Here is a 25,230-nt window from a genome sequence, read left to right on the forward strand (position 1 = left end):
CAATAGCGTAAGGGGAAGCTACTATCTTCGACCCCTCAACTCTGGAGGACATAATGTTGACTTGTAATTCAGTGCTACTAGTTACTAGATTTTTCCAGTGTTTGGCAGAAAATTAAAATAGGAGTCCTGGCAGGACATCTAACCTTTTTTTCGTACAGCATGTCGCTAAAATATGCCTTGCTGTTATTGAAATCTGACATCATCGCATGTGAAATTGAACCTACTGAGCAAGGGGGGAAATTTCAAACCAATTTATGATCGACTGTGATATTTCTAAAAATAAACTGTGTAGTCGCCAAGTAATCTAAAAATATGCCTCTCTCTAAAGAATTTCTCATCAACATCGTACTTTCTAGTAAGTTTCCTCACTCTCATCATAATGGCTGAATCACAGGTAAATTCAATTTGTTTTGTACCATGTGTGGAGTGGCATTTTCTTTAATCATATGTGAAATTGTGAATACGAGGTCCAATGTAACAACTAAAGTGGTTTCAGGTGGTAAATTCTAGCGACGAGCTTTTGAAAAAAGTAGCTGACTATGAAAAACTACTACAGGTAAGCTCTTATAAATACAGCGACAGTAGAAAAGTAATTTTTATTTTCTGAAAAAAAAAAAGTATATGGTATAACTAATCTCTTCATAGAACTTTGAGATATAGATGAAAACTACTCCAAAAAACAAGCATTTTTTTCAATCACCAGACGATAAAAATTATTGACAAATAAGTATCCTCTCAAATTTACAAAATCAATAATTATTCTATTTCACAACAAATGAACTCCTCCCATCAAATTAGGATGGTTTTATTAAAGATAAAAGTACAGAAGCTCTGTATAAATTCGACAAACAAGTGTAACTTCCTTTGGGAACTGACTGCAAATATGTGATTTTTTCATTATTTTTTTAGAGCTTTCATTTGTGTAAATCATAAATGACTCATTCACAAAACACAAATTTTAGAGTTCATGAGGTAAGTAGTTTTGCATTTTGATCTGAAGTTTCATTTACAGGAGATAGGACACAGAAAAAAATAGTGCAGAGGATACAGAGTCACACTTCAGAACTACAAAATTCAGTAAATATTTAGCAAGGGGGAGAATGTCTGTTAAAGGGAAATTACCTGGGGAGAAAAAATTACTCAACATTAAACTTTAGTCAAATTTCTCTGATTGAGCCTGATAAGTAGAATTCAGAACCTCTGGCACAAAATAAATCTTTTAAAAACACTTTTTTCTCATCAAGACCAGCTAGCATCATCTCTTGGCGCGAGTCTCTCTAATCAACATTATCTCCTGACGCGCGTCGAGAGTCAGTATTCTTCTGGTAAAGGAAAAGTTTTAAATAAATTTGATTGAGTTCAATGAGATTTTCAACGGAAATAAACTAGAGGTAGTTTATCCTCCTCCATATATGCTTGATTTCACCCTTAACTACCAGCTCCATTGTAATCCTGATATTGACATTTACTGCAAAAGTATGTTATCAGAAAAACTCAGCTGCTAGGTTGACATATAGAAACATTTCAAGAGAACTGGGAAATACCGTTGCTGATTGTCGGTCCTTACCCTTCAAGGGCTAGAGGGATGCTAACATCTTGCCCTCATAGAACTGCTCTTCACAATAAGAGTGGCTTTCATTTGTGTTAAACTTTTCAGCAATCCTAACATTTATGAGATAAATTCTATCACAAATTTCAAATCACCATCAGAAACTCATTTTATCATTGACAGAAACTGTTATACCATTGATGAATTTCATCAGTAAATTTTTATTATCTGGTCATTGGCCAGAGCTGAGAACTGGTTCATAATAAACAATCAACAAGGCAAGTGCAGGCAAAGTTTGGTATCATCAATAATACCAGATACACTTAATGCAACCAAGCTAAAGAAAAATTATCAAGACACCAGAAGACCCCATTTTGTAAACTGACTTTCTGCTTGTTTTTGTGTGAAGATATTTTTTTAGTATTTCTTACTCTTCAAAAGGTGAAATGAATATTATTATTAAATGTGCTTCCAGCAAAAGAACCAAGAAATTGAAAACTACAAAAAACGGATAGCAGCTATGGAAACCGAAGTAGCTCAAGCCCAGAACATGAAAGTGCAGCGAGCCAAAGAAAACGAGGAAGTAAACGCACTCAAAGTGGAATCCGAACAAACTCTTACCAAAGCAAAAAGCATCATCTTTGAACGTACGAAGGTCATAAAAAACCAGGAACTCCAAATAGAGGCCTACAGTCAGCAGATCGAGTCCCTCAAAGATGTGGTCCGCATAACGAAAGATTTATTAGAGATCCGGAACTTGGAAGTGAAACAGCTTGAGAACAAAATTAATTGCATGGAAGAGAGAATCGGGGCAGAGAGAGAACGTCAGGACCTAATGCACAAGAAGCTGGAGACAATGATCAGACACAATGGGGAGTTGAAAAGAGAGTACGAGGCTCAGTTGTGTCTGTTCACAGCTCTACGGGAGAGGTATAGTGAGAGAGAGCTGGCAAGAGACGTTGTGGAGAATATGAAGGCTAACAAGGCTCCTGAGGTGACAGCACCTATTGTTAATGGAGTTGAAGAAAGCACAAGTAATTTAGAAAATAACGACAAGTCTGAGCCCATAATAGAATGTGAAAAACAAAACAGCTCAGAATTGGAACAGCCGTCTGGAACAGAAAATGAGGCAACAGAAACCCCAAACTCCATGGAGACTGTCTCTAACACTGTTGCAAGCGACACCAGCCCAGAAAATGTTGAAAAACAGTAGAGTAGATGTGGTTGTGAATAATCTATCAAAGTTTCATTTTATGACGGGATATTCTCATTAAATAAATTTCTGTTTACTTTGACTCCTTTCTATTATGAATAAGGGAACTATCAACAATAAAAGTCAAATCTAATGCTCCAAGAATTTCCATCATAGTAAACAATTTTGAATTGCAAACTAGTTGTATATATAACAACGAATAGTTACAATAATTTTGACAGAAGTCGTTAGATACGATGTTATACAGCGTGTTTCCATTAGTTAATTAGTATAGTTGCAATAACAATACCTAATTTCAGTTCATATTTCTGTTTCATGTTCAATCTTTTTTGATTATTCAGTAAATAACTTTAAAATAATTTAACTGTATTAATTGGATATTTTCAAAATTAACTAGGAAAAGTAACTGCAAAAATTGGAAAAAATGGGATGTTACATTCAAAAAACTGGTGATGACATAATTCTCAGTAGATGAAGTTAACGATTCAAAAACAGTAAATTGAATTCAGAAATCGGCCTATTATTATTTGTACTTGATCCACGTGTACCAAACCCTTCAATAATTATTATAAATGAATGAGATTAAAGCCATAACAGATTCTGGAATTTTTTGCATTCAGAGGTCTAGTCATTTGTTCTTATATAGTCATCGAATATAAAAAAAAGACAAAATTAAAAATATAACTTATTTAATAACATATTGCTATAGAATATACAATAAATACACAGAACAAGTCAATAATTAAAGTCTACAAAAATCTGCAATGAAATAACTGTAATAACCTCTTTAGAATTAATGACCTTTCTTCAGTATATTATCCATCTTCTTTCTGGCATTGTTAGTATATTCATCAATACAAACAGAATCACTTACTATGAGCCAGTTTTTTCTTTTTGAAATCGTAGAATAATTATCATACAAAATAGCATCAATTTCATTTAATATTTTATTTTAACCAATATATCATTGTATTAACTTTTGAAATAACCAACTATATTTGACAATAATTTTCTGAAAAAATATTTCTAATTTATAAAGTGAAATTGTTAATCTTGTTTTATTTCATTTATAATTTGAAAGTTCCCAAAATCATTTCAATTCATTCAATAACTTCCCCAAATTCAATTTTTACAGTATCTTGAAAATGTTTGCAGTTGATAAAACTCACAGAACTCGGAAAATGATTCTATGGACTTCACAAAAACACTCAATGCATTATAATAGTAAAGTATTCTAGTGTCATAAATAACAAACTATTCAACAAAAATCTCCATAAAAATTCCCCTGTTTGAGAGCGTGAAATAGTTTTGAAAAATATATAGTTTTCAAACACATAAATTTTTCAAATTTAATTTTTTCAAGTCTGTAATTAATCTCTAAAAATTTTATCACATCACAGGATATTCTTCATTGGTTCTTGGTACAAACCCTTTATTCTTTGTACCATTTTGATGTGCAAATTCTTATCGAAAATCACCCTTGAACATTCCATGTTCACATACCAACAATAGTTGGTACCTTACTCTATTATTTTCTCAACACTATTCTTTTATTGAATAGTGTTGTTTCTTGGAAATTATAACTTTGAAACTCCAAATTTCGACTTCAATCTCGAAATTTCGACTTTAATCTCAAACCTTAATTTCAAAACTTCTTTAAACTAGAAATTTCGATTTTAAACTCGAAATTTCGGCTCTAGTTTACAACTAATTGACTTGCAGTGAACACTGCAGAGAAAGACACAAATCTCGTCGGCCGTCAATGTCGAAGCTTGGTTTTGCAACTGACCGATTTGAGGGGATATCTTTGATATTCGAGGATTTTCTTTGTAGATCAAAATTTTGACTTTACTGTGATCAATAAATTCAAAAACTACCTAAGCCTCTGCCTAAATAGATTATTTGTTGATGGAACATCTGCATCCAATGCCATCTTTATAGAATTAGTTGGCGCCATCTGTTATTAGAAATAGTCGGTTGCCAAATCCAAGAAATTATGCGTTTCAAAGTATGACACAGTAAGAATAGACATGCCGAGGACATGAACTGTTATCCTCGTAAGGCTGTTCTAATATCTTATTATCTTTATACTATGATACTACAATATTGGTCTACAAAAAAGTCCACACTTAATGATTACCAGCAGTCAACTTAGTCTAACTAGGACGTCCTTTGTTGCTATACTATTTCTCAACCTCAACTGTCATTTAACTTTTATTTATAAAAGAAATTCTGTAATTTCTAAAGAGAGAAATTAATATTATCATCAATGTGAGTGATACAAAAATTAATGATTAAAAAGTATCAATGAAAAACTATTTCACGCTTTCACACATACAATAAAGGTAAATATCAGGGTTGCCATTCAATATTTTATAATTCTTACTGTCGTACCGATATTTAGACAATTCAAAAATAATATGTTCAATAATTTGGGTTCTTCATAGTTACACATGTGTTATATATCAATATCAAATATATTTGGGTTAGTTATTGGCATGGTCCTCAATCAATCAAAAGCAGTTTTATAGCTGTTTAAACACTGAATTAACAGTTTTGATATTCCCAAATTTAAAAAGTATAAAAATGATTATTGAAAATGGAAACGGTGGACATCACCACCTATTCCTTAACTTGCTGCGCCACTCCTCTTCCAAAGTTCTATCTTTTGTGGTGAAATGAAGATGGTGCGAAATGTCACCACAACTGTCCAATTTTCTTTCAGATATATCTTTGTATCATCATCTCAGGATACAGATGACAGGATGATGACTTCATGATTGTTCATAACCAAAAATTAAAGATTTGAATTGAAAGGAAAAACTGGAACATCTGGCATTGAATGCATCCAACATAAAAACTATTCCAACATAACTTAACTGCTGTTCAGGGCATGAAATATAGTTGAAGTATAGTTCCGACTTGATTAATAAAACACATGTTGCAAGAGTATTGCAGTTTTTGTGTGCAGTTTCTTGTTTCCGTACTTATTCTCATTTTCGAACTGTTCAAGTGGAATTTGGAACCTCTATTTAATTTTCGTTTTTCTTGAGTACTGCTATTATTTATACTTTAATGAAATGAATAAAAACACTTTTGTCTAAGTATCACTAGTAGATTTTATTTATACGACCGGTTTCGGGTTTGATCCCATTATCAAGTATAAAACTGAAATCTGAAGTTTGAAACCTCGGTTATATAGAATTTTCAGGTATGCTACAAGGACAGGTATTTGAAAGACAGGTAGTTGGACGAACCAGGATGCCAAATTGAAAATTCCACACTGAAAATTCTAGGGGTTGTTGAACTTATAAATTCAAGAGAAGAGACCTTCATAAATCGAGTTGCTCAATAAGTTCAACAACCCCTAGAATTTTCAGTGTGGAATTTTAAAGTTGGCATCCTGGTTCGCCCAACTACCTGTCTTTCAAATACACTTTGATTATTTTAACTTTACTGATGCGTCATCAATTTATGATCATAGAAATCACACACCCTCTATGTAACATCTCTTTCTATCAACCGCAATGAACAGATGACAATTCGTTAACATTTGTCTTCTAATCAAAGACTTATGTTATAGTGATGATCAATTAATACTCATAGCAGTGGAAAGATATAACCAGACAGCCGACAGTGTTTTACAATTTACCTACATTTGCCAGACATGATATTGACAGTATCATTTTTTTATGTTATCGAGTATTGTTTTCGTCAGTTTTACAGTGTCTCTGCATCCATGCATGGATGATTTAATGAAAACTAGTTTGTTAATATGAATGTCTGCAAATGTTTTGGAAACATTGCAATGCCACCTTTTTCGTTAACTGTCACATCTACATAAAAACTAACTTTTGAGGTTGTTAGGATCCGACATTTCCATAAATTTGAAAATGTTAATTTATTGTCATTACCTACACGTTATAATTTTTATCGGTATATTAGCCACTTCGTCTTACATTTGACCAGAATTTCGCGATTTATTTAATATGCACTATGCACATCAACGATGACGTATCGGTAAAGTTAAAATAATCGAAGTGTACCTCTGTCCTTGCAGCATACCTCAAAATTCTATATAACCGAAATTTCAAACTTCAGATTTCAGTTATATAATTTATAATGGGGTCAAACTAAAAAACCGGTCGTATGAATAAAATCTATCAGTGGTAATTAGACAAAAGTGTTTTTATTCATTTCATTAAAGTGATCATGAATTACCATGAAATAAACAAGTCATCAATCACACATATCATTATTTATAACTTTTATAGGATGCATTATTCATCATTTCATTTTATTAACCTGATACAAATATGATGACATTACTTGATGTAGTAAAATGAAGTATTTAACCAGAAGTTTTCTTTATGGAAGAAATATGAAAAAATAATCAAAATATTAGGAGTATTTGAATCCTGTTCCAAATGTCTTACCTACCTATTGAATTTAACCGCAAATAATGAAATGTGGCTACAAAGATTATCAAAGAGCTGTTGTATTCACCCGAGTCAAAGATGACATGTGCAAATCATAACATAATAGATTCAGTTTTTGTAATAACAATATGGAGTTTGGTACGAAAGTAATACAAGTGCCAACCCTGATACACAAAATCCCTCTTAAGTGTAAACCTCCCCTTCCAAACACTAACCACCGAACAATAAAACACATCCTACACTTATGCCGATAGAAAGTTCATTCTCTTCGACGAACGAGTCGATTAGAAATGAATTGTGCAAACGAATGAATGGATGAATAAACGAAGAGGGACGAAAAGAGTACTTCTAGTGGCAGTGCGTGAGCTACGCTGGTACGCGAGGATATGTTTGGCGAGGCAGCCCGTCACACGAGCACCTCCATCTTGTTGCCTTTGCGCAGGACTCGAATCTGGCCGGGCTGTACCTCAGGCAGGCCGCACTTGAACGTGAAGGTTACCGTTTGGGAGCCGAAATTCGCTTCAAACCTGAAGATAACAAAATTAATTATGTTTATATTATTGATAACTTATCGTATATCGTGAGATGTTAACAGTGGTTCATTAGTTCGTCAGGCCATTATCTGCTCTTAATAAATGGAAGCTGGTGACAACGTACATAATACAAATTATCAGCATATATTCGATAGTTAGAATTTCTAAAAGTTTGAACGAGTCACCTCAACACTACTCTGCGATGATATGATAATGAACAGTTACCCTTTTTTCCGTTTATGTCTTAAAAGCACCCTCGATATTTCATCCTCCCTGGTATTATCGAGAACTAAACCAAAAAAACCGTGGATATAAAATTCGCAAGCAAAAATTTACACTTCCAACAATATTTAAGGTAATGTGAATCTGTTAATGAGTTAATGAATCATATCATTGTATTTTGATAATAGAGAAGCATTATCAGACGGGTCGTGAGTAAGGCAATATTTCATGGAAAACATAACTAAGAGAGTTAGGTATTATTAATGAGTTGCTTGGCTAACTCAACAGATCTTCAGTCATAACCATTCTCACAGCAGATGAAATCAATAACCATTATTGCACTATAGCTGAAAATATTTCTGTTAAAATTTTGCCACAAAGAGATCGTATTGCCTTTATGAAAATATTGCGATGATATTTCTGTGAAGGTTTTTCTACATCTACCAGAAAATGATTCAGCAATTTTATCTGAAGCAATCAACAACTCCTTCAGTAGATCATTTCCAAAGGAGGGAACTTATTTAGTATTGAACCTATTGCCAACTCTTGAAAAACTAGTAGAAGAGCTTGTTGAGAAGAGAATGGCGTCCTTCACTTGCTCAATCTACTAGTTAGCGAAACACATGTTGCGTTTTTATTAATCTGTTCAGTGAAAATCTCACTCTCAATTATATCTCAAAATAAATGAGACTGAAGCAAAAACAGCAGCTGTTATGACATTGCAAAAACATTTGGCTGCGTGGATCATTCAATTCTTTCAAGTAAATTAGAAACCTATAGTTTTAGAGAGGTTGCTCTGAGATGGTTACGAACCACCTATCGTACCTAACTTGTCTCTGTTAATAACGAAATTTCCAAATCCCAGTTCTTCATTAATATCATAAGAGAATCTATTTTCATTCCTAATGACACAATAAGATGGCATTAAGGGAACAATGATGAATTCGGTAATAATTATAAGACCTTTCTTTCCAAAAAACTAAGTTTCAATACCACAAAGACCTGTGTGTATGTGTTTCATTTTAAACAAGATTCCTTTGGCTGGGATTATATCAAATAAGCGAATGAAAGTAATAACGTACTGTCATCGATGACATGAGTAGTTCTGACTCATTCGTGACAAAGTCGTAATGCTATGAATAAATTAAGTTCTTGAGTTAAGAACTATCAAGAATAAATATCCCCTATAGTTGACTTCATATATGAACCACTACTTTCAGAAGTTAACACTACTTTCTAAAGAATTTATTTCTAGAAACTTGGAAACAGTATTCAAGGATGAAATCTTCTGGAATACTAGGCAGTTCTGAATATTCTGTCATTGTTTTCTTGTGTTGAGAAGAGTTTTCACAACTTGCTTCGATAGAAAAAATTAAACTGAGAGTGTACCTACCACTTATTTCTGAACACAAAAATGAAATACTAAGGATTTCAATTCATGGGATAAATATTGGAAATGAGTTACAAATAAACATTATAACAATACATGTGGGGTGAGAACGATATATTTCACTCTAAAATCATTCAAATACTCACTCGGTAGTGACATTTACTTCTGGAGGTTTCCCAGTTGCGTTCTGAACGACCAAAAACAGTTTGGTGACGATCTCGATGACGTGCCCAGTCTGGAATACAAAGTCGCCTTTCTTTTTGCTCAGATCGCTCTGAAAGAGGCAGCTTGTCTGGTCAGAAGATAGACTTGATGTTTCGGGATTGCCTAGCGAGGACTGCGAGAAAAATAGGTTTTTCTAGCGCTACTTGTAACTACTAATTCTCAATACTGCCAAATAAAACTAAGAAACAATTGGTTCATTAATATGATGGATTTTTCAAAATATGACAAATACTGATCTCTAATAAAAGAAACCCCTTGGAAAATGTTATAGACTGATTGTACTACTATTTGTGATTTCAAAGTAATGCAGAGAGCCTTCACATTTTCAAGTAGCGTTGCCGCAGTGTTTATCCCTAGAGCACAAGAATAGATGTAAAAATGATGTACACCTAAATTAATTCAATAGAATATGGTACACAAATTAACATTGAATACTACTACAAACTTCTATAATCTATTAAAACATACAATCTAAACTGTTTTTTAGATTCAGTGGACTCAAACCCGAGACCCAAACCCCGAACAATGTTGTGTGCACTGTGAGGTAACTAGAGCTGTCTGTCCATTGTCTCGTCGACTTTCAGGTCAGTCATAAAAACCTACAGACCACGACCAACAAATTCGGAAAAACTCTTTGACAAACAAACAATTATATAATATAATCCACTGAAAGATGGAATGAAATTACTAACAAAGAAGTAATCAATTTTCATAATTTTCCGCAATTTGTAACTTAAAATTTGCTTGTTGTGAGTTTTAGCTCATAAAGATAATATATTTTATTTCAGAGAAGTTTATTATGACTCAGATACTTGCAAACATTTTTTTGGATTATTTGATCATATGGTCAACTAGTGATTCTCAATCATCTCCTGAATTTGAAAACAACGTAAACTTCGAGAGGTTCAGGAAATCAGGTCGATAAGAAACACACACAACCATTTCCTGTAGCACTTCGACATTAATCTCACGAGATGACAACAAAGATCGTTTATTTTGGTTACTTGCTCTTATAATCTAAAGGATCTGTAGAGATTAATAAACTATATATCTACCTTATTAATTTTTTTTCCAACCATAGAACCATAAATATTTGCAATTGCAAGGAAAGTAATTAATGATCAAAACAAGCCAAGCATGGCAAGCTGAAACTAACACTTACCGCCTTCACATGGACTACTGCAACATCATCAAGGAAAGGTGAAAGAGACATTCTGTATATCTCGGTGGCAGGCACTCTGTATTTGATTTGCAATGTCCTCTGATCTAAAACCAACATCGACCTCGTCGATATCACCAGAAGAATAGGAACGAACTGAAATGTAAACCATCCCCAGATATCAGAATTGGAAAATAGATGTATCTGTGTCAAAACTGTTTGTCAGGTTTGTTGACCATGGTCTGTGGGTTTTATGCCTGGCGTTTCATCAACGCATTGGATATTATCAAGGACCATGAAGCAACGACGAAGTTCTCTGTCAGACTTCATTTATGGTGATTCCATCTTCTATTTGGTTGAACCCGTTTTTGTATTTTAATTTTCATTCCCTCCCTCTATAGTCTTGAGTACCTTCTCTGACTCCATGTTCTGCTACTGCTGATTTATCGGTATATCCCAGGTGATAATTTTTGTTGTATTTATAGAGCCCCAGACTTATACTTCTCTTCATGGTTCCGATGTAGACCAATCCACAACTACAAGGAATCCAGTATACTCTTAGTGTTGCTAAGAATCCCAAAACACCGGGAGAATACCGAATCCCTTGTAATAGTAAAGTATACAATTTCTTTTATTAAAAATAGTATGCAATAAGAAAAAAACTTCAGTTGGAGTTTGTATAACAAAAAAATTTAGCTGTGGATCGGTATACATTGAAACCACAAAGAATAATGTAAGTACCTCTCTGGACACACGAGAAATTATTACCTGCAGCACAACAATGATTCAACAGTTGCAGAATGAGCATTCAGAGAAGATAACTATGTTATAACGTTCAAAAAACCCATGTGCTCATTAGAACTGAGAATTACTAACCAAGACTATACTAGGAAGCAATAGAAATTCAAAAATAGAAAAACAATTTCAACGGAAAAGAATAGGTCATTAACATAAACGAAGAATAGCTTCCTGCAGTAAATTACACTCGTAATCAGAGGTCATTAATTTCAATCAATGGAATAGAAACCACGCCTACCACCAACAAGCTGAAACTGGAGACTCAAACCTTGCTGCTGTGAGGAACAACCAGAGCACTTCTACCGTTATCTCATCGCATCTGATGATGTCTCCTGCAGTCGTAGACCAAACGTCAAGCATAAGAATATGCAGACCACGGCTTTGACACATTGATATAAATATTTTTCTCTATGGTTTAACCTACTTTTCCACTGGACCTGGTAATTTTGTGAATGATGTCAGCGAACACTACATACTGATCATTATTCTCCAAACACATCTTTTTCCATTGGAGGTTCTGTCTCAGCCGAACGTAATCGCCAAGAAAGGGATGGGACACGCTACAAATTGAAAGTTACCAATTAAGGGTTCTTTCAATCTTCACCACATACCTTCTGGGATACGAACACTTTCTGTCCTTGAAAATAAAACTGGCGGTGACCTTTTCTCGCATACGATTCCTAGCAGTTTGGTCGAATTTCATGCGGAATTTGTGACACCTCCAACGATGGTGGATTTTTTTCAATAAAGCGCTGCATTCCGACAGTGTCTGGCTAGTTTGAGGCCAGTCCCAGCAAATAGGAGAGTCCGCGTCTTCAGGCAACGTTCTGTAGAGATTCAATAAAAATTGCCGGCGCTGAAAAAAAGAGAATAGTAGGAAAAGTGAAAAAAATCCACTGATGAGACCAAAGAGTGATGTCTAAGGTATGCCTGTTAAACAGTTTCTTTTTTATTTAGAGTAAACTTTTCATTGAAAAACCACAGTGATGTCCAGTTGACCAGTATTTTTTTCATGGACGACTGAAGGTATTGACTATATAATATAATGCCTAATATACTTTACATATTAATATTCATAATTCATCACTGAATGTGAAACATAATACATTTTTCAAATTTTACTATTCCTCTATTGCACTGATAGGTTATCCAAGCTATTGCCTGTTACTATGCAAGATGTGTCACCAGCAAATTAGAAAATTGTAAATTCGGATACATTCATAGTTAGGTCATTGACATATAGAAAAACAGTTTGGTCTCTGGTAAGACATCCTGGGTATATTTTTTGCAATTTACTGGTGGTTCAGACTTCCTGTTGTTCTGAGATAGCTTCTTATCACCTACATGAGTTATTATCGTTCCTAGATGAGAGATGCTATTTGGAACCTTTGGGTTTGGTTTGTTCACAGTCCATGATCCATGATCTCTTGAGTCACTTCCAGTAAACACTTGAAAGGACCCATTTACCACAATTTTCTCTCTTATTTAGATTTTTTGAACCATTTTCATGTTTTAGCATTTTCTCATTACCCTTTCCTGTAGATCTACCACCATCGTCGGTAATTCCTGTAAAATTTTGTAGATTTGGCATCGTAACGAGCCACCTAAATTGCTGTATCATTAGTCATTGTTTTGGGTATAACGTTTTTATGGTCTAGGTCATCCTCACATGTCTTGAGTTTGGATGCTAACAGAATCATAGCTTGCTTCCCCTTTTTTTATCACTTTTAGTTTCAATTGTGTTTTTTATAATTTGGTTTTTTTCGCTTACTGTATTGAGCAGTTCCATTTTCAAGAACTCCTCCAGCATTAAATTCTGTTCGTATTTCAGTTTGTCAATGAATGCAGGTTTTTTTCAGGCACTCATTCATTAGCTTGTCCATGGTAGTTTTGTGAATATCATCTGCTGATGATACTTGATTTGCTTCTATTGCACAACATGGTAGTTGAAAGAAAAAACTGAATGTAAAGATCTGGGTATAATTATAGATAAAAGGTTTGTTTCAACAAACATTCAACTTAGTATCTCAGAAAGCACTGAAAATGCTCGGTTTTCTCTTAAGATCATCTAGTAATTTTTTGTTTTCACTACAAAATGTCCATATTGTTCCGTGGTTAGATATACTTATTTAAAGACAAAACACAAGCACTACAGGAAAATCCTTAAGACGCTCTCAGAATGGTGCTTGTGCGAAAGTAGCAATGGCCTAAGATGAAAAACAGAGGTTGCATCTTTCGATGCAACCAACTGATCTTCAGCCTTTTCCGTTTCAGTGAATGTTCACATTTATTTATTGTATCATTCTGGGAATAAAGACCTATTATTATTATTATTATTATTTACATTGGATTTCAATCGCTGGAGATTAAATCCATTTGGAAAAACATTCTTAGGAAGTTTATTCAACATAAACACAGTTCTCCAGACAAAAGAGTTCTTAAACAGTAATGTTGTTCAATTCAGTACATTAATCTGAAGAAGGATGCCTGAATTATTTATGAAATATTAAAAAACTTACCTTCCATTGTATGTAGTGCCTCTGTATAATTCGACTGGCCCATTCTATTTGTTTCCTATGTTTTAAAATCCTGAATTCTTCTCTGGCCTGAAAAATTATCCAACAAAGAATTTTTATCGATGAAAAAAGATATAAAGCTTTCTAGCAATTCTAGTATTAAGGAATAAAGTATACATTTGAAAATATTACTATTTTGATTAAAACAGCACTGTCTTGTAAGTTATCTTACTAATCTTGGTCTAATGCGAATAGTGTCATGAATGGAAAAAAGAGACAGTGCACATTGTCTTAGATGGAAATTCAGTTACACAAAAATTTCAATTGAATATTTAATAAAATCAGGTTACTAGTACAAAATTTTTGTTGAAAAACAGCAGCAGATTCAAATGGAAGTGCCTTATGCAAGACTAGAAATGTTGAATATATACCTCAGAAATACAGGAAACGATTATAATTTATTGATACCATTTACAATAAAAACTTTCTTCAGTGCAATTATTCATTCACCTGTTGTCATTAAATTATTACATCTTTCTAGCAGGGCAAAAACAAGAATGCCTCGAATTACTAACTGTCTAGCATTTTTACTTTCTAAAAAGCCTGTAGCATAAATCAGTATATCATACCACATGATATAGACACCACAAATGTCTACGACCTTGAAACGGAATTCCATATTTTAACTCCTGAAATTAGACAAACCAGGTTACAATAGAGGCCGTAACAGATAATAACCATATTTCAGAACATTCACTGTTTTTGTAAACATACAGTTCATTTGATATGTTTCTGAATGTTACACAATTCACTAGACATGTAAAATTTCACCCATTCACGTCGGTTAAAGGATAGAAAAGTAGTTTTGGAAACACTAGGTTCTCACCAAGCAATGTCCCAAGTTGGTAGTGATATGCCAAAAAATGCAGAAAGGAATGACAAATTGTCTCGAGTCTGTATTCGTAGCAACACTGAACTGAACCCCTGGAAGATAATAAAGCTGTTGACTACCTTGAAAGAGAAGGTGCTGCAAGAGGTTTCATTGGTCAAGAACCTGTTATTGGCATCACTTTAGGTTTTGCCAAATGAGCAATGAATACCTAGGCTGCAAGAAGAGTTCAGACTTTTTTAAAACCTAGCAGGTAAGGCCAATTCCATGGTATAGGGTACATCGTTTGAAGTCTGTCACCAACTTATTAGAATACCGCAGGGATGATCTACAACGTCTAAAAGGCCTACTTATTGGCCTGAATCATCATATGAAGAGTCTTGGACTGTCGGAAGACAGTGTATGCTATCTGTTTGTAAGATGATGCAGCAGTCTAGCATATACTTCGTACTCTGTCTTGAGGACTGAATAAGGTTTTCATAGTTTGGCAGGATTTCATTGGCTACGTGCCCTGAAAGATCATTCATCAAATGAAATAACCGGTTTCGTTAAGAAGCTAGACTTATTTAGTCGAGTATGAAAATATAATTCTCACAGACATTCGTAAAAAAGATATTGTTCATGATAATGCTTTATATTAAAAATAAATTTGATATAGTGTACTAAATAAGAACACTAAAAGTTGCAAGACTCGTTTATATAATTATAAAAAACTGATAATATTACTCACCCTCCAGCTCCTCCAAGCCGAAGCAATAACCATCTGGCTGTGCCTCATTTTCCGAAAGCACTTTCTATCCCTGTATCCCCTCCAAATCTTCTGAATCAACTGCGCTAAATCCTGCAGCCTCGCCTTCCGAAAGTCTTCCAATTCGAACACGGTCCTTGGGCTCCTAACGAACAGCTTACTTCTGCCGAAAGTAAATTCAGCGCTGGGAATCGGAAGCGATCTGAGGACCAGCGAGACGCCTTCGATGGGAGACCCCCGCCATCTTGGCCACGTGTTGCAGCATAATAGTTTGTAGCGGGAAAGGAAATGAACATAGGATAGCCGATAGCAGTAGCCTGATCGCCATACTTGCACTATGGCCTGCAAGCCCAAATATCTAACCTAGAACCGATAGTAGGATGACAGGTGTTTTTTTTGATGAAAATATCGGATCAAGCCTAGGTGTGATTTTGAGATCTGCCAATTTCACAAAAGTGGCGCCCAACATGGGGCAGTGACTCTTCACTAGATCTAGTTAATTCTTTATCCTGAATTGTTGACTCACGCATATTATATTCCCTAGTCGCCATGTTAGCCTTACTCCATTTTAATTCTCTCCCCCAACATTGCTCACTCTTGTTTGTACGCTCTACATTCTCTGTTATTATTCTCATTTCAACAAATATATACAAACAACTCGTACTTAGATTTTCTACATTCTCTACTCTAACGATCCTTCACATTCCTCCTGATTAATGTATAACTTGATTCACCTGATGCTGTACTAGCGCCATCTCAAATATCCTGGGTTGCTTCATCTCATTCGGCTTCAAGCACCTGATGTAGTGAGCCTGCCTGCCTCCGAGAACCTTCAGCAGAGATTCCAGCGAGACCTGCAGCTGAAAGGATTTGGAAACGGGCCTCTTCGGATTGCATCTTTTCGGATTCCCTTCCGGAAATAGGAACTGCATGATGGGATGATCGCATCGAAACATCGCTCGAGATACCTCTCTAGGAAGGCTGTCTCTATTTTTTTCTATGAAGTTGCGTACTTTGTATAAGACCGCGCCTGCATAATGTCTAATTCTGGAAAATAATGAGTTGAAGGGAAAGGAAGTCAAATAGGGGATAGTACTAAAAAGAGTAAATTTTCTAACCAGCTCTAGCGAATCAGTGGGAAGTAGTATTCAGTGATGTAGGATAGCATTGCTCTAGTGTTTCAAATAATGTTTTGTAAACGGTGTCTTGAAAATTTGGAAAATGAAAATGAGAATAACATGCCACTGATTATTATTTGAACATTTGATATTGTATTTCATTCCAGTCTCAACCTTGAAGGAAGGAAAAATATAGAGATGCTCTTCTATACATATTGATTTAGCCAAAATATCAGCTAGTTGTTTGTTTGTATGCAAACTTCTACCACGGAACAAGAATAAACCATATTATGGTGGATAGAACTCAGAACCACCATCCCAGACTATATAGGCAGGCAATAGACATTCAGAAATACAGAAACAATTTCAAAGGAAAGAAATAGGGAATTGTCTGGGTGGACTTAATTGCTTATGTATCAGATTATTTAATTCAACCAATAAAAACGAAGCCACACCCACTATTTACGGAACAAAATCGGAAATCCAAACTAATGGTGTAGTATCTGTTGTGATGATAACCAGAACACTTCGTCCATTGCCTATCATCTTAGATGTCTTCCGTAATCGTAAATGAAACGTCAGGTATAAAAATATAAATAATAAAAAGATTTTGGCAAACTCGGAAATCACTTTTGACAAAAATCAAGTTTTGTCAGTCGTCTTACTTATTTCAACATCTGTCAAATTATTTTTCTTGTTTATGTTCGTTTACAAAATTTTATCTACTTTTATATGTATTTGAATTTTGCAGTTTCTTCGTATTTTTAGGGCTAATAAACTATATGATATCACCTTGATTTTGTTTTTAGTTGTTCTTGTAAAACCTTGTATAGTGTGTGGAAATTCTTAATACAATGTTCAATAAACATGTAAACAACTATATCCAGTTGGGTAATAGGGTTGTAAACAAAACTCAATGTGGGACAAAAAGATGGCATCTCTACATTTTATTTATTTTAAGGTCATAGCAATGCTTAAATGCAAATATTGCCCTAGAATGAATAGAGAATAACTAGATAAAGTACAAACTGAATTTCATGAAAGTGCGAGAAGGTACCTGATCTGGATATAATAATATATACTAGTTTTGAACGGAATCCAATAGTACAAACCAAATACAAATGGAAGCCTAAAAAGCACAAAAACTACATTTGAACTCAAAGCCTAAGTCACAAAGAGATTACGTGATATCTATCATCTCTTTTTATATAATTTCCCCTGGTTAGAAAATTCACTCTTTTTGGATGGTACATACTCAAAACAGCTAAGTGGCAGTGTTGAGTCTGCTGCTAAACAATGCGAGTGGCCAGCACAGCATTGTCCTACTCTGGCAAGGTATGCAGCGTCTGTTTGAACACGGGGTTCTTCTAACAACGACAATATGCCGTGGCTCTCATGTTCTAACAATTGACATATAACTCTGAAAATACAATAACAAAAAAGTCAGTTAATTCACTAGACCACTTGAAATACCAATAAACTTATCCCATTTTCATTCATATTTCTTTTTGTGATGGTATAACTTAAATACTTACATATTATTAAAATATTCTATTTTAGTCCATTCAAGGCCTTCTTTAACCATTTCCTCTTGTTCTTCCTTCAAGGTTGAACTTATGATGAACTGCTGCAATTTCTCGTTACAGTAATTTATCATGAGTTGCTCGAAACCATTCTGTTCGAAAGTCTCAAAGCCGTATAAATCTAAAACCCCCAACACTTTCTTCTTTCCTAAGGTTTTGGCCTGAAAAACCCAAATGATGAGATCGTTTTCTTCTATGGAAACCTAGTTTTTACCTTGATAACATCGTTCATTTTACTGATTAACCAAGTAAAAAGACGACTGTACAAAGTTCTACACAAAACATCCCTGATTTTGGCGGCGTCAGCCGCATTTAGGTCGCTTACAATGCCGTCGTCGATTTGCAGACTCGTCAGCGATCTTTGCAACCACCTGTGCTCCGCACCCAACAGTTCACACACTTCAAATAATTCTAAAACAAATTTTGTTGAATATTAAAATGGACGCAAGATTTTGTACATTTGATAGGACATGACTCGGACTGTGAAGTTTTGACCGAGGATTGTCATTCGTAAGGATACGGAAAAACCTCTTTCAATTCCATCATTGAACCACTTTTAACATGGTTATGATGAGCATTTGCAAGAATAAGCAACTTTGGATCTACATACATACAAATATATTCTTCAGAACTGGGAAGAGATGGACGAATTTCACAAGAACTGCGGAGGATGCTTGGGATATTAAAATAAAACAATTGTAATGGAAAACTGGAATGCGAAGATAAGTATTAAGACCAATTTCTGGAAATCGGAATAGAGGGGAATCCCTATATTCCAACTGAAATGTGAAAATAATGTTGGACTTATCAATCTATTAAAAACACTTTTTCGATACCAAAACAAACATATTTTCTCTCAACAGGCGTTTCGCTAACCAAGTTAGTTAGCGACTAAAACCGGACAGCATTTTCAAATATCATTTTAAGCTAGTGGTTCCAATTCTACCTATCAAGTCCTTTATTTTCAAGGTAAGAAATGAACTGAATGGAAACTATATAAGAACAGATGCAGAATGAACATAATTACACAGAAAAAAAACAGAAAGAAGGTAAAATTACATAAGAAAAACCAGAATAGAAATAACGAATAAAATGAATTTATATAAGATTGAAGACAAAAAACATTACACAGTACGAAAAAATATCACATGAGAGGATTTGGATGAATTCCCAAGAAAAATTAAAATATTAAAAGCAAGCTTCAGAAATTAAATAGAAAAGAAAAATATGAAATCATAGAAATGGTGATAAATATGTAAAATCCAATGAAGCATAGCAAACTAAAACACTGACTTAAAGAACAGCTCAATTATATACCTACAAAACTACATGGTCACATCTACTGTGATAACTGCATACTCATAAACAGATATCATAATATACTGTATATAGGGATAACTGAAAAGATAACTGTAGGAAGATAAACCTCCAAAATAGTCTTAATGACTTTTTTCAAGTTTAATAACTGATAATATCAACTTATAGTTCATATCTGAACCTAGTATATTTGAATCACAGAGATAATCGACTTCATTCTATAATTGGAACATATAATGGAAGAGAGACCATTGTCATTTAGTTAGTTATTTATTTCAAGGCCAAATCATATTTATGTTTGAACATAAACTCCAAAAAATGAATACACAATGAAAATACAAGATACATACATATAATCCTTTGAACAAAAATTGATTTGAAATATGTAAAATGAATTTGGATAATTTTTTTATAAAAATGAATTTTTACATTGATTACATGATTCATTCAGAATTTCATATTTTGTAATTTCAGGGCATGTCTTTCACAGGCTCAGCAATCCAAAACATTCCAAACTTCCACAGGATACCTTTGAAAACAATGGTATGTTGATTATTTCAAGTCAGTTTTTGAACATTTATTATACCTATATATAATTTGACTCATGTCAAGCATGTTCTGATTCGAAAATTGATCATAGTCCAATATTCTCTAAATTATCTTTGAAAACTGAGTTTTTTACTTTACTTTTACTTTAAAGTAGTTGCTACGATGTAAATTAAAGGGAACGTTCATATACGTACAGTTATGTTTCAATTATGAATGTTAATGATATCATTTGCTCGTAGATATATAAAAATATGATAATTCAACATGGCCAGATAGAAAATGAAATATGATTTGTCCAGCAACTGAAAATATTTGTGATTATAAAAATTGACATACGGAAGTATCCATACAGTGATAGTAAGGTAAAAGAGGGAAATGGGGGTCGCTTAAATGAGAACTCAAAATGTCAATCATAGACAAACCATTTATAGCAACCGCCTGTGAACATCATTTACTTAATGACCTATTATTAGAAATTCATCAGTCACTTTATCAATCAACTGTGTATATTATAGAAGTGAAAAAAAAACATTTGACTCCCATTACACCAACATAGGGGTAATGGTGGTCAGCCTGGGGGCATTGGAGTCAAAGAAAATCTAGCACATATCGCAGACATAATCTTCAGCTGAGTTGCACCCGATGCATATCGCGTGAGCCTATAGCCCACATGAGGTGCATCTGAACCTCATCTCGTTGTTTTTTCCAGCATCTTCTGCGTCGTCATTCTCATAGTCCTGGCATAAGTCGTTAGTGCTAACATCTGATACGGAAGTTTGGTTCGTTTCTTGTAGTACTTTGCCTTTTCACGACCTTTCTTCTGTATTGTAGCCTTTTTACCTAGAACCTGTAGCTTTCCACCTCTTTTCTTTACCCCCTGTTTTTTCATTTTCTTTTTCTGTCAGTTTTTCTTTGATTGGCGTTCAAGTTGAAGCGTGGTGTTTCTATCAGCTGTATCTTGTATTTACAACAGGTGTTTTCTCTGGCAACTTAATTTAATCATGCAAATTAGCACTAATTTGGTTTGACGTGCCAGTTACTGGTAATACAATATCTGGTTAAGAATCAAGAGGGCCTACTTGTTCAGACATCCTAAGAACCGGTGGATCAATTTGTTTTAAGTGATCGGAACTGGTGAATGAAATTATTTTGATGTACTGGGAATCGTGCTGGTAGCTGCGAGAGATTCAGATCGGAGAATTTCTGCAGCGATGAAATCTTCTGTAAATACTTCCGGATTAGGTGGAAGTGTTTCACCCCGATTCCCCTTTAGTAATAGACACAACATTTGCTTTTGCTTGTTGCTTTCTTCACCAAGGATGCTATGATATAGGGGGTTATCTTTTCTGCAAGAAAGATAACCCCCTGTTCTCAAAGAACAGACTTATTTAGGTGTTTTTTAAAAGTTGTTATCCCGTTTAAGTTGGTCGCCTCCAATTCAATTTTTCAGCATATTCGAAAGCCACTTTTCTAATTTGTTCAGCAGTGCAACCATAAAAAATATTTGCCATTTTCTTCACCCAGTTTGAAACCTCGGCTTTTGTCACATCACTAAAGAAAGTGAATCGTCTTGGATGTGGTCCTAAGGCAGAACCTTTTTTTATTCTCTTTTGAAGGCTTAAAAGTGGGATTCCCATTACCTTAACAGCATTCCTTATAGTGGAACCTCCTTCAACGAGCCTTATAGCTTTTTCCAGGCTATGAAAAAAACCAGGAAGCCTTTTCAGTTGTCCTGACTCATACTTTGGGCATCTAGAAAGTGGCAGGTAATAGTGATCACTTGCGGGTAATGGGAGTCACACGACTCTCATTTCTCACAATTAAACTACTGAGAAAAAGTATAAAATAAAAAACTCTTCAAAATCTTCGAAGTTCGTGTGAGAGTCTTAGTCGCATAAAGCAAGATATTCGACTGGATTCAAGGTTTTATGAGGAGGCACACGGAGCTTTCATTACGAAAGCCAGAAAATACAAGTCTTTCAAGAGCTACCAGCTTCCATAAAGCAAATGTTGATACATTCTATGACAACTACAGTCGAGCCCTTCAGAAGTATTCATTTTTACCAAGTAGAATATATAACTTAGATGAAACAGGTGTGTTGACAGTGGTACAGGCTCCCAACGTAATTACTAAAAAGGGTGTGAAACAGGTGGGACAAGCAGTTTCTGGGGAGCGCGGAACGCTGGTTACAATGGTTGGCATTATTAGTGCATCAGGCAATACTATTCCGCCCGTTTTCATATTTCCGAGAGCTAGATTTCATGATACTTTCATGAATGGTGCACCACCCGGAAGTCTAGGCTTAGTAAATAGTCCGAGTAGTGGGTGGATGACTGCACAACTATTCCTAAAAACTCTGGAGCATATAGTGAATCATACAAAATGCACTAAACAAGATCCAATTCTTATTGTTATGGACAACCATGAAAGCCATTGTTCATTGGAGGGGATATTATATGCAAGGGATAATGGAATAGTAATAGTAACGTTTCCTCCCCATTGCTCACATCGTCTGCAGCCGCTGGATGTATCTGTATACGGACCCTTCAAAGGAAAATATAAGATAGCCTCGAATGACTGGATGATTGCGCATCCCGGAAAAACTATCACAATATTGTTGAACTGGCAGGCAAAGCATTTCAGAATTCATTCACGATGAACAATATAGTTTCTGGTTTTCGAAGAACAGGAATATATCCTTTGAATAGAAACACGTTTACAGATGAAGATTTCGACGCATCAGCTATTACTGATAGACCTCCTACTGTAGATGTTCATAAGTCATCTAAGCAGCTCATAAACTCTTCGTTACCTCAACAAAGTGAAGAACTTTCGTCCACTTCATCTGGTGTCACTGAGAACCATACTTTTGAGCCTCCCTCAACTTCTTCTTGCGGAGCTGTAGAATTGTCTGTGCCAACGATCCACAATCAGGATTCTGAATTTTCTAATTTCCCTTCAGTTATTTCTCCAGATAGTGTACGTCCTTACCCCAAAGCACCACTCAGAAATGAGAAGTCTCGTGGAAGAAAGAGGGGTCGCTCAAAAATTCTGACAGAAACACCCGAGAAGGAAGCTTAGGAACTAGAGATTAGAGAGAAAACCATTGACCAACAGAAGAAAAGAAAGGTTATAAAAAAAGTATTTGATGGAGGAAGCGACACACTCTGGAAACAGAAAAGAAAAAATATAACAAAACAAGTTGTAAATAATGAAGAAACATCTAGTAAAAGTGAAACATTCTCTATCCACGATGATTCGGACGGTCCTTTTTCAGAAGAAAATATAGAGAGTGAATCAGATGATGAAGTTGAATATAAAAATTTATCATTAAACGATTATGTTCTGGTGAAGTTTTATACGAAAAAAAATGTGGTACATTACGTTGGTCAAATAAAAGAAAAAATTGGATATAGTACATTAGAAGTGCAGTTCTTAAGAAAGAAAGGACAACAATTTCATTTTCCTCTTATAGACGACATCAGCATTGTGGAAATTGGGGATATTGTTCGCAAATTACAACCTCCGTCTAACGCCAACGGTACCGAGAGGACCTCATCTCTACTTGACTTCAAGTTTAACCATTCTCAATATAACATACGATAGCCCTCAAAACTTATATCTTTTATGTAGATCAGTTGACTAAATAAAGCAAAAGTTCTGGAATCTTATTTCTTATGTTCAAATCTGCCCCTTACTATGTTCAGATGTGCCCCATTGAGGGGCACATTTGAACATTTGGTATGACCTGCTAAAAATTATTGTAAAATATCTATTTTATGCCAAATCTAAAATTTAACTACTGAAAGTTGACCAACATATACGATGAAATTATATAGTAGAACAAACGATTGCGTTCTTGTAACTAATGAGGAAAAAGATGCAATCATTATAAATTTGTTGAAAGGTGCCCCCTTCTCCCCTACCTTCTGATTTGGATTAACGTAAAATTGTAGCGGCGGAGCACAAAAACACAACACCGGCGTATTTCAGTGACGCGGGTGCTGACTGGCGTGAGCCGTTCCAGGCAGCACTGAGGGCGCAGACCGAGGGTAGGGACACCGTTTACGCGTCGCTTTCTCGTACTGTTTTGTGGATGTGAGGGTGACTTCCATTACTCGCTGAATCCCATTACCCTACTCTCCCCTATATCAATTATTCTTTTTTTTACTAGACACGAATGTGTGGGAAATAAAAATAAATCTTCTAAGAAAACAATTCTTCAGCATCTAGTCCCAGAAAAATATATATGAATGACTGTGCAGGTGTTTTTTATAAAGCTCTTTTTATCCAAAAGTTTATAGAATGAAAAAGTAATGAAGAGCAAGTCCCTAAAGATGATAAGAATAATGTTGAATCCAATGCAAATGACTGACACAAATCATCAAAAAACTGGTCTACTCACCATACTCATTGCTAATAGAGCAACCTTCCGTACCGTCTATGTTATTACAAGGCACATACTGCAAATTACCTAATTTCAAAATAATCGCTATAACGCGAAAAATATCGATTGACTCGCTATGTGTAAATCCCAGCACTTCTAAAGCGCTTTTCGTATATACAAACAACTTCCTGTCGTCTTCTTCCGTTAGAGTAGACTGATTGTTTTCTGTCTGTAAGATGGCGTAATGTTCAACGTTACGCTGCAACTTCAAGCTCTCTGAAAAGAAATGTGTCAGCAGTGAAAGCAAGGTGGAGATAGAAGTTGCTTACTCAACAAGTGAATATCAGCTCCCGATAAAAGCTGATAGAAGATGTGAAAGTTCCTGTCGCAGGACGTCAAACTTGTTACTCTTGCCTGAAAAATACTCAGTTGATATTCATACTTGCTTTCAAGAGCACTAATAATAATTGAAAAATTAAAAGTTTGAATCTGAACGACATAAATATTGATGATCCGCACCTGTGAAGCAGTTAATAAAACCATCATTTAATCAAATACTACCCCTAATACAACAAAAATCAATAATGACTTTTC

General features: G+C 34.8%; 2 protein-coding genes across 2 annotated transcripts in view; one reads left to right on the forward strand and one right to left on the reverse strand.

Annotated features, from left to right (window-relative positions):
- Nucleotides 1–251: 251 nt before the first annotated feature.
- On the forward strand, nucleotides 252–2,844 carry LOC111510155 (uncharacterized). Its single transcript, XM_023166034.2, has 3 exons — nucleotides 252–394; nucleotides 497–556; nucleotides 2,025–2,844. The coding sequence occupies exons 1-3, from the start codon at nucleotides 380–382 to the stop codon at nucleotides 2,760–2,762; spliced, it is 813 nt and encodes a 270-aa protein (XP_023021802.1). The 5' UTR covers nucleotides 252–379; the 3' UTR covers nucleotides 2,763–2,844.
- A 590-nt stretch (nucleotides 2,845–3,434) lies between these two features.
- Nucleotides 3,435–25,230, reverse strand: part of Myo95E (Myosin 95E) — a 29,649-nt gene continuing 7,853 nt past the window's right edge. Inside the window, exons 6-18 of the mRNA XM_074178008.1 lie at nucleotides 24,966–25,050; nucleotides 24,655–24,912; nucleotides 18,597–18,793; nucleotides 18,335–18,543; nucleotides 18,055–18,219; nucleotides 16,416–16,728; nucleotides 15,664–16,044; nucleotides 14,048–14,134; nucleotides 12,140–12,384; nucleotides 11,953–12,088; nucleotides 10,734–10,886; nucleotides 9,493–9,683; nucleotides 3,435–7,728 (exon numbers count right to left, since the gene is read on the reverse strand). Of these exons, the coding sequence (XP_074034109.1) occupies nucleotides 7,608–7,728; nucleotides 9,493–9,683; nucleotides 10,734–10,886; nucleotides 11,953–12,088; nucleotides 12,140–12,384; nucleotides 14,048–14,134; nucleotides 15,664–16,044; nucleotides 16,416–16,728; nucleotides 18,055–18,219; nucleotides 18,335–18,543; nucleotides 18,597–18,793; nucleotides 24,655–24,912; nucleotides 24,966–25,050 (2,541 nt within the window). The 3' untranslated portion in view covers nucleotides 3,435–7,607. The remainder of the gene's footprint in view (nucleotides 7,729–9,492; nucleotides 9,684–10,733; nucleotides 10,887–11,952; nucleotides 12,089–12,139; nucleotides 12,385–14,047; nucleotides 14,135–15,663; nucleotides 16,045–16,415; nucleotides 16,729–18,054; nucleotides 18,220–18,334; nucleotides 18,544–18,596; nucleotides 18,794–24,654; nucleotides 24,913–24,965; nucleotides 25,051–25,230) is intronic.

The sequence above is a fragment of the Leptinotarsa decemlineata genome, unplaced genomic scaffold (assembly GCF_025532065.1).
Source record: "Leptinotarsa decemlineata unplaced genomic scaffold, Ldec_3_MD MMD2_tig00003335_RagTag_RagTag, whole genome shotgun sequence".
Lineage (NCBI taxonomy): Eukaryota > Metazoa > Arthropoda > Insecta > Coleoptera > Chrysomelidae > Leptinotarsa > Leptinotarsa decemlineata.